The sequence below is a fragment of the Mobula hypostoma genome, chromosome 13 (genome assembly GCF_963921235.1).
Source record: "Mobula hypostoma chromosome 13, sMobHyp1.1, whole genome shotgun sequence".
Taxonomy (NCBI): Eukaryota; Metazoa; Chordata; class Chondrichthyes; order Myliobatiformes; family Myliobatidae; genus Mobula; species Mobula hypostoma.
Window position 1 is genome coordinate 20,624,346 of NC_086109.1, and position 16,921 is coordinate 20,641,266.

At 38.7% G+C, this 16,921-nt stretch overlaps 1 protein-coding gene across 2 annotated transcripts in view; it reads right to left on the reverse strand.

Moving 5' to 3' along the window:
* The window catches only part of LOC134355474 (suppressor of tumorigenicity 7 protein homolog), a 142,444-nt gene that overhangs the window by 47,892 nt on the left and 77,631 nt on the right, over positions 1–16,921 (reverse strand). For both annotated transcript variants that reach the window (XM_063065408.1, XM_063065409.1), the window contains exons 10-11: positions 16,300–16,372; positions 8,704–8,806 (exon numbers count right to left, since the gene is read on the reverse strand). In XM_063065408.1, coding sequence (XP_062921478.1) covers positions 8,704–8,806; positions 16,300–16,372 — 176 coding nt within the window. The remainder of the gene's footprint in view (positions 1–8,703; positions 8,807–16,299; positions 16,373–16,921) is intronic.

The following is a 16,921-nucleotide window of genomic DNA, read 5'->3' on the forward strand; positions in this document are numbered from 1 at the left end:
TTTTGAAAATCTTAACTTCTAACATTGTAGGAAGTAAAGTTGAATTAATGGATTAGTTATTCCAGTAACTGCAGTAAACTAATCCAGAAAAATTTATATACATAAAAGGAGGCCATTCAGCTCAAACATCTCCATTTAACATTTTTCCTTGGGAAATTCAAAACCAATCCGAAGAAGCCCGCATCTTCCTCAGATTTGAAATATTTATCTACTTTTCCCTTAGGGAGGGGAGTGAAGGGGCAATGCAGTACTGAGCCAGTCTGTAATAATCCATTAAAAAAAAATATCACACAATGTACTCTTCAGGGAAAAGTACTTCCATTTTTTAAATGCAATAACCTTTAAAGCAATCCTGTTCAGTAGGGGGAAAAAAAATCAACTTCCATACAGTAAACCTTTGCTATAGTCTGCAGCTGGAAACTACTCAACACAATGAATTTTCTTTGCTGAATTTACCCCACTTTAAAATCTAGAAGAGTCTGCATCTCATCCTGATTGGTTTCAATTGGGATATGTAGAACACTGATGACTTGCTCTGAATAGTTCAAATAAGTTGCAATTACCACCTTTTCAGTTTTATAAATAAATACAGCATCTAATCTACTTTAAAATGTTAGCAAGATGCTACGTATAAATACAATCCTGGTAAAGTATTTCATCCTCACTACAGACAAGAGAAATAATTTGTGCTTCATTAGTATATATTCCTATTGCCCAAACTTTCTTACACTGCAGTCTAAATGAGTTTGTTGTTTTGATTTTGCGCCAACAGTAAGGCCGAGCCAATTCTATGTACTGACAGCTGGCGTCCACTCTAATGAGCTACTGCCGCCAAGAAGGAAAAAAAAAAATCAGAATTAAAACAACACGTAATAAACAACAAAAGATATGACAGAGCAACTCCAAGCCAATAATCCAACGGAAGGGATCAAGTGGCCGTCCATGACAAAATTGGAATGGCTTGATTAGATTACGCAGCAGTAATCATTCCCATGTATCCCATTATTGTATGCAATTCCCCTGAGGAAAGTGTATTTTGAGCATTTTATAAATAACAGCAATAATATTGCTAAGAATAATTATTATTTCTATAAATTCTGTTTTAGGAACAGATTTTTAACATGCAGATGCAATTTTATGGAAAACAGGTTGAAGCTATAATGAGAAATGTAAAGCTGGTTCATGGAGAGTTCAACTTCCACTCTCTGTGCATTGAGGATGTCTCACCATAACCCAGCTCCACCGACAAAAGTGAAGTGCATTTTATGCAAATGCCTCCTACAAATTAAAAAAACAAAAAAATTTACTGTCTCAAAGTTTGCATTTTTAATTAGTTCAATGATATGTTGTGGAAGCTCTCCAAACCACACTCACTCAGTCATCCCAAATCCTTGCTTAAGCAGCCTGATACTGAACTTAGCTGCACACTTCTAAAATGTGACTGGCAATACAAATATCAAATAAGGGTAGGACATACACCATGAATGAATGATAGGGCCCTATGGAGCACTGAGGAACAAAGTGATCTTGACGTACAAGGCCAAATGTCTCTGAAAGTGGCATTTTATACAGGCTGCCTACATAGCACACAGGATGCTTGACTTCATCGATCAGGGGTTTAGGAAGTGAGAGCAGGGAGGTCTCAGTACAACTTCAGAAAACGTTACTTAGGCCACAGCTGGAAGACTATGTGCAATTCTGCATGCCAAAGTACAGGGAGATGTGATTGCTCTGGAGAGAGTGCAGAGGAGATTCACCAGGATGTTGCCTGGGATGGAACACTTCAGTCATGAGTAAAGTCTGGGTGGGCTGACCTTGTAATCTTGAAGCACAGGGAACTGAAGGGGGACCTAGCAATGGGATACAAGAATCCAAAGACAGGCAGAATGAATTAAAGTTTTTTTCTCTATGGCAGAATTTTTTCCCTCCAATGGAAGGAAATCAAAGACTAGAGTGCAGAGAGTCAAAGTGGGAGAGGGGAAAGATTTAAAAGAAATCCAAGGGGCAACCTCTTCACACAAGGGTGGTAGATAAATGGAATGAACTGTGGAAATGCTTGAGACAAGTGAAATAACAACATTTAAATAACATTTGGACGGGTACATGGGTATGAAAGGTTGAGGGATATGGACCAAACAAGGACGAATGCAAACAGCTTAGGTGAGCACCTTGGTCATGAGAAAGGGCCTGTTACCATGCTGTATTGCTCTAATGCTCTAAATGTCCAAGACCAGAAGGCATCAGTTTGAGTTGAGGAGCAAGAGGTGTAGAAGGGATCTGAGCAATATATTTTTTTTTACTCAGAGGGTGGATGGAATCAGGAACATGTTGCCTGAGGGAATGGTGGGAGTAGACTCTCAAAGTTCAAGAAGCACCACTTGAATTGTCAAGGCATAGAAGGCTACAGACTAAGTGCTGGTAAATGGATTAAGTTCGCAATGAATTTCATGGTCAGACTAGACAGGTTGGGCCAAAGTGCCCCTTGCAGAGTTGCTTCAGCATAACCCAAGTATTAAAAACCTTTACATTAAGATATCAGCCTCACTCTTCGGCCTCAATGTTGGGTGCCCTCAAATTTGCCTGTTCTGACAGAATAGAGTTCTCTAAAATAAATCCTACACACAAGCATTTAAAGCCTTTTCTCCCCCCAAAGTGAGGTAAAAGTTCTGGATGCATCGCCATAGTTAAAAGCTTTCATAAACCTGACTCTTTTTTCCTACAGAAACAGTAAAGGTCCAAGAAACGCATATCAAGGCAATTCATACCGAAGTTTTAGATTAGATAAATAGCTCAAGGCTGACATCTGCTGGACTACATCAAAATCTTCAGTAATATTGCTAAATGATACAAGAGCTTTCGCACACAATTTCATTTTAAAAGCTGTTTTCTGCTCATAACTACACACTTAATTAATGCTTTGCAAAAATCAATCTTCCGAACACATTTTATATAATCCTGATGGCTGTTAGTATCTGGGTTTTAAGGGTTACATTACTTGAACAAGTTGCATTGACTCTGTTTGTATCCCCTTTTATCAAATTTGGGAATAAAGGGGGATCATACAGAGAAAATTAAAGTAATACAAAGTTGATAGGATACTTCCTCTGCTGAGAGTCTTGAACACACATAGCATAGATCTAATATTAGAGCAGGTTTGTTCAGAGGTGATATGGGTATAGGATAGGGTGTATGTGAAGTAGTATTTACATATTCATGTAAATTCATATTGTTCTGTGACTCTTTCCCATCAAAATAGTATTAAAGTTGCAGAGTAGTTACAGAAATTCTAAACAGAGACTGATAATTTTTTTTTAGATAGGGTATTACAGGTTATAGAATCAAGATTGGTAAAAATTGGGGTACAGATAAGCAATAATCAATATTGAAAGATGAACAGGCTCCTCCAGTCCCTATATTCTTTGGTGATAAAGCAATGAAGCCTACAGTAAGATTTGTTCACTCGTTATGTGCCGTGTCATATGACATGGGCAATCATGGTCCCAGGGTTTGTCATCGCCTTCTTCTGGGCAGTGTCTTTACAAGACAGGTGACCCAAGCTACTATCAATACTCAGGGATTGTCTGCCAGGTGTCAGTGGTCATGTAACCAGGAATTGTGATATGCACTAGCTTCTCATACGACTGTTTACCTGTTCCTATGGCTTCATGTGACCCTGATTGGGGGGCTAGGCAGGTACTACACCTTGCCCAAGGTGACCAGAAGGAGTGCCTAACACTTCCTTTGGTAGGAACGCATCTCCACCCCACCACCCACAAGTAAGATTATTTTCATATTTAAGGCAAGAGTTAAAAGAACCAGTTAAAAGTTACAGCAGTGTTTATATGGGGGCAACTTAGCCACTGAATATATGGATTTCCTACAAAGGGTAGAACCATGATTTTCCTATACATTTTTAACATTCTCTGAGTGGTCAGTTTTTACATGCCCATGCCTAATTACCCCATCTTGAACTAAGGTGTCCTTCCAGGGAAAATAATTCTGTTACATACAGTTTCAAGATTTACATCTATAATTGATAACACTTTCCCCAAAACTATGTTCTGAATATGCACGGCTGAACTACAAGTAGATGAAGAATGAAATGCCATTTTACAGAACTTTCCACAACTCAGAAGATACCAGAGCACTTAATAGCAATAAAGTAACTTAGTTTTATATAGGTCGACACATCATGGCCGCTACTGTGCTGAACTGTTCTATCAATCTACCATTTCCCTTCTACACAGCCCATTACCCTCTATTTTTCTTTAATCCATGTGCCTATCTAAGAGTCTCTTAAATGTCCCTAATGCATTAGCATCTATCACCACCCCCAGCAGTGTGCCTGATAAATCCCCTACACTTTCCTACTTTTGAGATATGGTCACAGTTGTAAAGGAGCAATGGATAATGTGTGCACAACAAACTCCACAAACAGCATTGTGATCATGACTAAATAATCTTCATTTTGAGTCATATTAATTGAAGTTTAAACATTGACCTGGACAACTGGGAAGAACGCAGTTGTCTATATCTAGTTAGCAGCTTGGTGTAATCTAAAAGAAGTTAGACAGTGCCGAATTCTCTTTGTACTCAATGGAAGGACCAAGTTCAGTTTTTGTTCTGACATGAGGTTTCAATCCAAGCCTTCCACTCAGAACAATGGGTTAATGATTTAGACCTCAGTCCGTTGTGATAGTGTAAACAGAATCAAGTGGGGCTTTCAAGAGGAAAATAAAGGGCATGAGTGAAAATAATGTGCAAGGCTGTGTAGAAAGAAGAGGAGCAAGGGACTAATTTAATGCTCTGACAGGAGCAGTACAAAGTGAATGAGCAGACTGACCTTCTCTTCTGCCTTCACAGTTCTATGATTCAGAGGTTGTACCCAGAGAATCAAAGATCACACAATAGGCTATTTAAAACAGTATGAAGGTGAACTGATAATTATCAAAGAGTGAGCCACACAGTTCAGAAGATTCTTAGTTTGTTTCTAAAGCTACGTTGAGAGAAGCTACCTTAAAAGAAGCATTGGTGAATGTGCTCCAAGGTTTTAAAAAGACTGAGTGAGGAAAGCGGAGAAAAGATAAAGACAACAATACAATTATCTTTGAGGAGGAATGGGGAAATGTCATATGACATTAGTGAGGAAGTCAATAATAGCAGGAATCTAATGCCAAAAAGATCGGTCCCCAATGGTGCACATTAATATATAAAAATTGCACTATTCAAACAAAAATAACTTAAAAATTAGCTTTATCACATGTACATTGAAATATACAGTGAAACCAGCATACATACAAATCAAATCAATGAGAACTGTGCTGTGTGTGTCAGTATGCTTCTGCAGTCAATGTAGAATGCAGACCACTCATTAACCCTTAGAATGTGGAAGGAAGCCAGAGTACCCAGAGAAAACCCACAGGATCATGAGGAGAAGATACAAACTCCTTACAGACAGCAACAAGAATTGAACCCTGATCTTACAGCTGGTGCTACAAATCGTGGCGCTAACCACTGATGTTCCGTCCCACTTTACTTTTGATGCATTGGATGAAATAGAGGAAAATGCAGTACCCAGAATTTATGTAGAAGAGGTTACAATCTTCATTATACATTGAGTGAATGTGTACAGAGTCTCAAAGTGATTTGAAAACAAGATGGAGAAGCATGAATCAATCTAAGTGAACATGGGGGACTCTTTTGGACTTTGTCATGTTCATACTTCAGCAACCTCAACACACAAAAGGAAACTATGGTTAAACACTTCATCTCATGTCAGTTCCCTCATCTTAATTTATGTGAAAGCCCTGTACTTCAGACCCATGTTCCCATAATGTACCAACATGGCCCAGTGCCATGAATATTACCCCTTCAGGCAAAAGTTAGCCATGGTTTCAGGGTTACAAATCAAAACAAATGATATTTCTTGGCATGGAATGCGCAGGATTTTATTTAGGGTTAAATAAGCTTAAACACTACCCATCTGTTCTGCTGGGAGAACTTGATTCAATCCACACTCTAACTAATTTTGAAAAACAAAGACTTTGAACATTGCCTAATGTTGAAATACTTTTGAAATGTTGATCACACACAAGCAGCAGTGTAAATTCACCAACTTCACTTGGGGCAAAATGGAAAGAGAAGTCAGATACAAGAACAGCACACATGCATCTTCAATCAGAAATAATGTGGGAATTTTAAAATCCCACAAGAACGAGTTTCAGTCATGGGGGCAACAGGGCTCCAAAACAGGACCAAGGAGAGTTGCACGAGTAAAGTTTTCCCTAGAAGAGCTCATCACAACCTAGTAACCCTGTGGGAAAATACATATGCATGAAATGTCAGCAGAGAACACTCAAGTTATTGTGTGATTGAGTGCTTCACTCATAGTAATATATAATTTTACCAAATTAAAAGGTAGCTTGAGAAATTTATTTACATTAAAACCAGAAAGGAGATGAGAGATTTGGAAAAGCTTGGTGTAACAGAGAACTGCAGTGTATTGGGGCTCCAGCAGAGAGAGTGGCAGTCCATGCTAGACAAGATATTTTGATTTTATTATATAATGGTCGATTGGGAAGTTGGAAGGGCCTTCACACTGTCAGAACTTAACAAACAGAAGGTGAAAATTCTACCAAAAGGTAGAAATTTTTCATCTTGGGTTTACTACTGTTCAAATGTTATGCACTGCAATCTTTGAAATTAGGGCTCACACACTCAATGCCTTATCACTAATATATATTCAGGGCTCTAGTAACAACCCCTGTCAATGCTAATGAAAATTTTCTTCCAGTCTGAAAAGAAACGGTGCACCATTACACTGGTTCTACTTTTCTTCTTCTGTTAAATTCAAGAGCTTTCATTTATTTGGCTACTTCCATGCAGTAAAATATCACAACCAACTTCACAGATCAAATAAAAGTAAACTTTAGGAGAACTGACTAAGTTTTCTAAATTTGTTAAGAGTAAGTGAAGGAGGTGAGGTGAAAAGGTTTAAGGAAGAAATAGAAAACATGAAAATTTTCAATTCTGTCTCCATTCCAATCATTAGAAAATCTATAGTAGATTCTTAAAAGCTCCCTTTGTTCTTTCAGTTATCTCATAACACTCATTAGGAAATTCTTAAAAAAAAAATTATGTTTAGCTAAAAAAATAATTTCAAAATCATTTTTACATAAATTTGAACAATCCAGAAGTTCTCAACTGTTGCTAAAACATTTTTTTTTAATCTGGATGCTAAGGAACTAAAATATGATTAAAATTCCAATTTGTTCTAACAGAATTAACTTATATTTTGAATTGAGCTCAATGACAATTTTGATTAACGACTACCCTTTCCTCCATTTTAATTGCTCCTTACAGAACATGTTGTTCCTATCGAAGTAAAAGCTTCATTTGAAAACTCCCTGTTCTCTCCCTAAGGCTTCATACTTTAATATGCAGAGCAGAATGGGAATAAAAATCAGTACAACTCTTGTATGAGCCATTGTCAAGAATTATCCTTTAAGTGCAGCTTACCCCTGTTACCTTGGGTGCTTTCCACAAACTTGTACATTAATGCCTAAATGCTTTCATTAATAATCATAATTCAAAACAGCAACACTAAATGGATATCAAACAGGTATGTTGAACTGAAGTACCATATGGTTTAATGATTTTTTTTGTTGCACTTTGTGAAATTTCCACATATTATTAAACTTAAACTGCCTATTATTCCATAGTATTCCCAGAACAGATAGGAAAAACATAAAAAAGACAAAAAAACTAAAGAAAGTGTTTTGTATTTAAACACAACTGTGATTTTACATTGAAATATATGCTCAGTAGCCATTTTATTAGGTACACCTGCTCATTAATGCAATATCTAATCAGCCAACCATGTGGTTGCAACTCAATGCAAAACTACCTATATAAAAAAATAAAAATTTTGGTTTTCCCTCTCTCCTAGGTCATGACACTAATAGCAGACTAGCAGATTGAATATATGCGATTTTAAACTGGTAAGAATATGCTATGTATATGTCCAAAAACTAAATTCTGACTAAATACTACTAAGTCATATTTGTAAACTCCTGAGTTAATATTCACATTTAATTGGAAATGTATAGAGTATTCTTAAAACAAAATATAAGTGCCAAATTAATGGAAAATACCAATCCTATTTACTGGTGAGCATTCATTTTACATCACTTTGCTGAACTGATATAGCACAGACGAAGATTACATCACTTAGAGCCTGCAAATGATCTTAATTCAAGTGCCCATCAATTTCATTTTGAGAGCTCCATTTGACACTGCTACCTTACTAAACAACTGAATGTAAAAGAAAGCACTTGCATTAAAAGTGCCTTTCGTGTCCCGATGATTTGCAGCAGCCAATTTATGCACAGGAAGATCTTGTAAACAGCAGAGTAATTAATGACAATCTATATTGGTGCTGTTGGGTTACAACAAAAGAATAGTAGGAAAACTGAGAGAACTCATTTGCCTTTGCAGAGCAAGAGAACAAATGGTTCTACCTGAATAGGCAAATGAGGACCCCATTGTAACATTTCATCTTGAAAAATTGCTTTATTTTTCCAGAGCAGTATGGAATCTCTGGAGTGCATCCTGAATCCACATTCGAACTCTGGAGTGAGCGTGTATTACTAACTACTCAAGTTATCTGAATTAATGGAACTGAATGGTATCTGTCACACTTACCTTTGGCACATGTGGGTTAAACTCCACTGCTCTGTGTATTGCTTCCACAGCATTCATTTCTGCTGTGCTGAGTCCTCGCCGAGAGGCTGCCTCTGGTGAGAACCTGTTATCAGGCAAGCAAAGTGAACTTCAGTGTAAAGTCGAGCTATTAAAAACAGAAATTTAAAATGCAAATTCCTCCATTCATAAACACCTCATTCTTTTATGAGAAAGACCAGGGTTCCTTATAAAAAAGCAAAGGACCGTTTCCTGAAAGTTATGAAGGAGGTTGATATGCTAAGCACAGCAAGGACATTTACACTTGTGAAGCTGTTGAATACCAACAACCATAAATATACAGTAGTTACTATAAAAATCTAACAGGAAATGTAGGATGTATTTCTTTATCCAGTGGGTGGTTAAAATGTGGGTGCTAACATCTGAAACAGGATTTGAAATAATCATGCAAATGCATTTAAGTGGAAGCTAGTAAATATGAAAAAGAATTAAAAATTATAGTGATGGAATTGTGTGAAACTGGTTTGTATAAAGCATAAACACAACATAAACCATTGAGCAAAATATCCTATTACTTGTATTTTAAATTTTTTTGCAATTCCATGCAACACCTCTGTCGACCAAGTACGCAAGCGAAGAGCTAAACCTGGGCTTCATTAAACAGAGCATTTCACGAATGACCTGGAACAATTGTATCCCAAAAGCAAGTGATAATTTTACAAGATCTGGAAACACGGAGAGTGACAACAAACAGATGCCTTTACTGACATGCAATTAAGCAATACAAGCATTTACCTCAGCATTGCCAAACACAATCCTATGCCACCTATAAATTTTACTGTTACATATCCTGTTTTACTGGCATTCTTTGTGATCATGAAACATGGTTGTGTCTAATATCTGTTAAGGCCAGACTGCTGTAATACATCTTAAAAAAATACTCATTTTGGCATGTGCACTCTAATGGTAGGGTCATACATACTGACCATCTGGGGGAGTGATCCCAAGATTCAAAGAATCCATTAAGATTCAAGATTCTTTAATGTCATTTCCAGTACACAAGTGCAAAGGAGAACAAAATAATTGTAACTCAAGATCATGCAGCATAAAAAAATCCATTAAGATAAAGAACACAACAATAAATAATTACTTAAAAAAACTTGTATACATAGATGGATTGCTTGTCCATAAAGTGACACTAGGCACAAGAGTGTCTGTACATAAAGGTGACTCACAGGAAATGATAAAATAGTACTGTTTGGAATTATGGAGGAGTGGGTTAGCAGGTAGAGGTGTTGATCAGCCTTGGGGAAAGTACAGAGTTGTAAGTGCGTGCACACTGCAAACCTTCTTCCCTTCCGAAGAATAATAAGTAATTATATTTTTCACAACTATCTACAGGTAACTTCAAGGATTTCATTATAAATAAAATTATAAACTGGCAACAGTCCACAAGTTAAGTGACTAATTGTATTCAGTTTTACTGTCTGCAATGGACAAAGATTAGAACACATCAGCTGAGAGCTAACACTCATCCATTTCTACCTGAACTTCACTGAACTGGGAACAGAGCTACAGCATCTTCATAGTGGTAAGATTCACACTGTGTCTGTGTGTTTGTCTGTGTCCTTAACTCCTGATGGAGTCGTTGGGCCACCGTCATGACAAGCTTTTATGCTCATCGTATGGAGTGTCCTGACAGTTTCAGATCCCTCTCCAGGTAACACACATCAAAGTTGCTGGTGAACGCAGCAGGCCAGGCAGCATCTCTAGGAAAAGGTACAGTCGACGTTTCGGGCCGGAACCCTTCATCAGGACTGTAGACGGAAGGGGCAGAGGCTCTATAAAGAAGGTGGGGGGAGGGTGGGAAGAAGGCTGGTAGGTTCCAGGTGAAAAACCAGTAAGGGGAAAGGTAAGGGGGTGGGGGAGGGGAAGCAGGGAGGGGATAAGCAGGAAAGGTGAAGAAGGAATAGGGGAAAACACAACGGGTAGTAGAAGGCGGAACCATGACTGGTCGCCTTTTGATATCCCAAAGACACAGCCTGGAAGACTAACATGCCTTCCCTATCTCACTCTGCCCCCTCCCCCAGCTGCCTATCACCTCCCTCATGGTTCCACCTCCTTCTACTACCCATTGTGTTTTCCCCTATTCACCTTTCCTGCCTATCCCCTCCCTGCTTCCACTCCCCCACCCCTTTATCTTTCCTTACTGGTTTTTCACCTGGAACCTACCAGCCTTCTCCTTCCCACCCTCCCCCCACCTTCTTTATAGGGCCTCTGCCCCTTCCCTCTACAGTCCTGACGAAGGGTTCCGGCCCGAAACGTCGACTGTACCTTTTCCTAGAGATGCTGCCTGGCCTGCTGCGTTCACCAGCAACTTTGACGTGTGTTGCTTGAATTTCCAGCATCTGCAGAATTCCTCATGCTTCCCTCTCCAGGTGTTGTTTTTTTTTAAATAACAGTTCGAGGTGTTTGCTCAACACTCAACCCAGGCACATATGGAGAGTGTGCAAAGGAGCCTGCCAGATTTGAACTTGGGACCTCTTGCTCCGAAGTCCAGCGCTGATGCCACTACGCCACCAGCCGGCTTGAAGATTCACACTACAGCTGTTATTTTCTTCAAAGGCATAACATAGTTGCCCAGATGCAGAGCAAATGCTGTGCCCTGAGGAAGTCCCAGAAATACAATTTCAAGGTTCATTAAAATTTACATCCAAAGTCAATGTGTAGAAATGACAGCCCTGAAGATATTTTGAGTTTAGATCTCTACACAATAGGGAAACAAAAGGTAGCTAAAACTCTTGTGAGACTGAACTCAGTGTTCTCTGCATTATTTCAGAGTTGTTGTGTATCCCTGATTTTGAATCAATCCACCATGCTTAGCTGTGTCTTGATCCCAAGAATTGCAAATGGCTCTCTAAACACCACCGCCATTAAACCATCCGTTCACGAGCTTACACAAGGGATGGTGGTACATTTTGTCAATTAACTCTGAGAAGGTCCTTTAAAAAAGATTTTGTAGTAGGCCTCCATCAATCAGAGTTGACCATGGATATGCGTTCTAGCTGTCTACATACTCAAGCCTGGGGAGTACAAAATGGAGAGCAAGCTGTTGTCCATGTAGCAAGCGCCCCCCCCCCACCACGCATCTGATAACATAGAAACATAGAAAATAGGTGGAGTAGGCCATTCGGCCCTTCGAGCCTGCACCGCCATTCAGTATGATCATGGCTGATCCTCCAACTCAGAACCCCGCTCCAGCCTTCCCTCCATACCCCCTGATCCCCGTAGCCACAAGGGCCATATCTAACTCCCTCTTAAATATAGCCAATGAACTGGCCTCAACAGTTTCCTGTGGCAGAGAATTCCACAGATTCACCACTCTCTGTGTGAAGAAGTTTTTCCTAATCTCGGTCCTAAAACGCTTCCCCTTTATCCTCAAACTGTGACCCCTCGTAGACCCAAAGGAGCACGCAGAGACCGGTACAGTTTGGTACTAGCAGCATTGCAGGAATTGCAAGTCAGCATTGAACTCAATGTAGGACTGCCTTAGGGGCTCAAGCTCCAGAATTTTTCTCCTCGGGGTTTATTCCCGAAGCCTTCCCCATGAGTGGGTATAGCAGCAAGGCAGCAGAAGTTTGAGATCAGAGTTTTCCTTCTCCTAGATGAGCTGCCAACCACAGCTACCAAGCCTCATCTGCCCAAAGTGACTGGCTTTATGTTGCCAGTGACCTGCCTTTGCCCCTTCTCCTGTCAGTAGAAACAGTTCTATCAGGCCACACGTGAAGGCCAGGAGTCTTTAAAAAGGTGCGACCTAAATTTGATAGGTTGTTGAAATTTCACATTGCATAGTGATATGATCAGAAGAGGATCACATATACTGATAGAATGAGGACCCTATTAATCAATAACACAATTTTAGGCATCATTTCCTTCATGCACAGATGACTTTATGGAGGGATAGATAGATATACTTTATTGATCTCGAGGGAAATTGGGTTATGTTACAGCCGCACCAACCAAGAATAGAGCATAAATATAGCAATACAAAAACCACAAACAATCAAACAACAAAATGCAAACTATGCCAGATGGAAAAAAGTCCAGGACCAGTCCATTGGCTCAGGGTGTCTGACCCTCCACGGGAGGAGCTGCAAGTTCGATGGCCACAGGCAGGAACGACCTCCCATGCCGCCCAGTGTTGAATCTCGGTGGAATGTGGCCGAAGTCCAACAGTAAAAAGTTCTATATCCGGTCTACAAACACGTTCCTCGATTGTAATATGACCCGGATTGCACCATCCGTTGTTAACCAGAACAGTAAGCACCCAACTCCTTTACGCTTACCGCTCTCGGTGCACTTCCAGTCAGCCAGAACGGTCTGGAAGCCGTCCATGGAGAAGTTTTGATCGGGTATGTCCTTGTGCAGCCCCGTTCCAGTGAAACACATAACACTGCACTCCTGAAATGTTCTCTGACGCCTGGCTAGCGCTGTGAACTCGTCCATTTTATTACCCACCGAACTCCTCTTCTCCGTAAGTCTCTGTTGTCTCAACCCGGTCCTCTTTCCTTGACTTTGTGATCCCCCTCTGCATCCCCTGTGTGTTTTCCTCCAGATTTCAGCAGGGGTGTCCGCCGCTCTGCTCGCTAAACCGGCCAGCATTAGCGCAAGCAGCTGGTCCCTGGAATGAACAATGCGACCATGCTTCTGTCCCGCGTGTCGGGATGTAACTATTTCCAGCGCTAAAAACCCAAATCAAACTCAAATAACTAAATTAATATGAATTCGGCCAAAATTTTGCCCACACAGGCAGATGAAAATTGCCTTTTACCTAACTAATACAAACAGATTGCCACATTAGCTGGATATAAATCCACAATAAAGCCTTGGACAGAAATGTTGCAATGGTTGATGTTCTACAAAAATATTGATCGAGTTATCCAAGTACGATAATCATATTATTAGCAATGTAACCCAAGACAACCTGTACTATATGGGTTCAGGTAATAAAAGAACAAGTGTGTCTGAAAAACAATGTGATCTTGGGAAAAAAACTGTGATAAAAATTCTTCATCTGTTTTGCAGCATGGAGACTTGATTGAGGGATTTTCACTGCCTATGTTTGGGATTACAGATATTCACAGCCTCAGTACAGGCTGGAACCTAACCAAACAGTGAGATAATTTAAATACAGAGTAAATGAATCTGATGTATTACAGTCTAAAAAAAGAGTCTAGCATCCATGGATTTATAAGGAGTATAAAAACACAAAATAATATTAAAGATTGTTATGATGAGAGATAAACTGACCAACTGATAACCAGATTGAGTTAAGCATAACTAAGGTCTACATTAAGGACTGTGCAAGGTTATATTCACATGAGCCACTACCCACAAGTCTAAATATATCTTGAATTTACTGTCACTCATCATCAGGGCCTGTAATATAATTTCAGCTTTTCCAAAACAAGCCTAGAAAATAGACATCACCTGTCCTAATCATCTTCAACATTACTTTAATTACTCTGTCATGATTACTGGGCTATCATCTATTACAAATCAAATGTAAAATCCTTGCCTTTGACTATAAATCAAATCTCCAGCTTTGCAATGAATCTGAACATTACAGCTTGTTCCCCTTAATTTTCTGACTGCAAACGTCTTCTGCCTCCTGTGTCTCATCATCCTTTTGCTCTCAGTCGTAATTCACTGCAATAACCCCAGTGTGATCTTTTTATCTCAAATTTATTTTCATCCTTTAAAACATCTTTTATAACAATTCCAGAGATCAATCCAAACATAATTATTCTCTGCATGTAATACTCCTTCGTACAGTCATTGGCATACTTTAAAACTCCCAGGGGTATGTTAAGAATCAAATCAAAGTGTTGATTGGTTTTAAACAGCTGAGAAATATGTAAATTTGGATGATTTGTGTTCCAATACATGATCCACACAAAGTACATCAAATTGCAGATTCTAGATTTGTCAGTTAAAAGATGGGTGAGAATAAGATGTCAATCAATAACTTAAAACATCATAATTAGCAACAAAAATGCCACAATGGTTTTCATCATTTTCTGAATCTTAAGAATCAATACCTTTCTGCTACAAAGCATGTCATACAGATAATTACAATCCCTGCCTTTCAGGCTCCTTTTCACTACTAGAATTGTTCCCATTGCATTTTATAGTTGTTTAACAATGATTTAGAAAGTAATACATGCAGAGGATAATGCTGATAGTACACCATAGTCATTCACCTCATTATAGGTGGTAACAAAAAAAATTAACATTTATGTCACATTTTCCTTTCATGCAACACCATGTTAATATTTAACATATACACGAATATATAGGTAGCATTTGCGATTCTGATTATTTAGGGGATACAGACAAGGTCAGAAACTGTGAAAGAGAGCACCAGTTATTAATAGCCAACACCCAAGAGCTAACAGTGTACAATGGCCTTGAAATGGGTCCAAGTCAGTTATACTACATGGGCATTCTGAAAAGTTTCTCAGCTTTGCATTCATCTATTAATTCTACTGCAGTACTTTGCGTGAAATCAGTGACATATTGCACTGCATGACACTGAGCACTCTCAAGATTGTAACAGTTAAAAAGGTTTAATACAAAGGAACAGTCCACAAAACCTCTACTACAACTCAGATCATGACAAATATATAACATACCAATGCTCAAAGCCAGCTCAAAGAATAATACACAACGTACAACTATTTTAATACCATTTGAAGACTACATTATTAATTTCTCATCATGTTCCTTATGGAAAGAGAGCACACAAAACATTTAATAATAGCAGTTATATTCACTATAAAGATAGATTATTTTATTCAGGGGCTAAAGTATGCATTCTTTGAGTCTTACTAGGCTAATTGAAAAGAAATAAATTAAGAGATTGTTCAATTAAGAGACTGCTGATATTGAATCTCTAATATTTTATTTTGTTGAATGTAGCACACAGAACCTTCCTCAAATGCTCAGAGTGATATTGTCCTGATAAGGTTTATCGGGGTTTGCTTGATTAAATGAAATCAAGGCAGAGGCTAAATTCAAAATTTTAAGTAAGATTTTAAAAATTAAATTTTATATATAGCAACATACAAAATGCTGGAGGAATTCAGCAGGTCTTCAGGACCTGAAAGTCTCGGCCCCAAATGTCAACTGTTTACTCATTTCCATAGTTGCTGCCAGACCTGCTGAGTTCCTCCAGCACTTGTGTGTGTTGCTCTGGATTTCCAGCACCTGCACATTCTCTTGTATTTAAATAAAATTGGCAGGTTCATAAAGAAAAACCAAAAGAATTAAATCTTTGCACACAAGATACGTTTAAGTTGGTAACTTTACTTACTTATTCTGTTGTTCAGGGGTAATCATAATTTCCAGGAATACCACTTTTGGGTAGATACAGTAATGCGCAAAAGTCTTAGGCATCCATATATGTGCCCAAGACTTTTGCAGAGTACTGTAGTTTAAAAATATATTTCTAAAATCTCTCATAGGCAGTAAGCACGTCTTCTCAGGGCATTGCAGCAGTGGACGAGATTACAGGGATAGGGAAGGTTAGGTACTCACTTGTCTGAAACAGCTCGTGCTTTTAGCAGTGCGGCTGTATAGCATATAGTTGCTGACTTTGGCAAGCTAATATCTGCAATCAAAGACAAGATAAGTCAGGGTACATATTCTATACAAGATGATATTCAGCTTTATCACAACAAAGTCCATGTAAATGAGCTACCAATAACTCCCTGGACTCAGTTTCCTATGCAAACTATCTGAAATCGTGCCCCAAAACTCGTATCAATTACTTTAACATCCACCAACAAAGCTACTTAGGTAAAAACTAAGTGCGGTTTTGTAATTTTCTTTACGCTACTACACTAATCCAAAAACAAATGTCTATTTTGCTGCAGTTCATAAAGCTATTTTCACCCTGACAAAATAAATCCAAGAATGCATGCAAAGGAATTAGCCTCAAACAACAGAACCAAATACTGTACGGACAATGATAGCATCTGTAAAACAGATAAATACAAGCTGACAAGGCTTAGTGTATTTCTTCAATGAGGAAGGTATTGAAGAAACAAACTAAGATAGGATTTTTGAACGATACAGGTTTTCTCTGCAGTTAAAAGCAACTTTTCAAAAGGTCTAAAAATAGTTGCTGTTCATAAACTGAATCATGAAGATTTTTGTG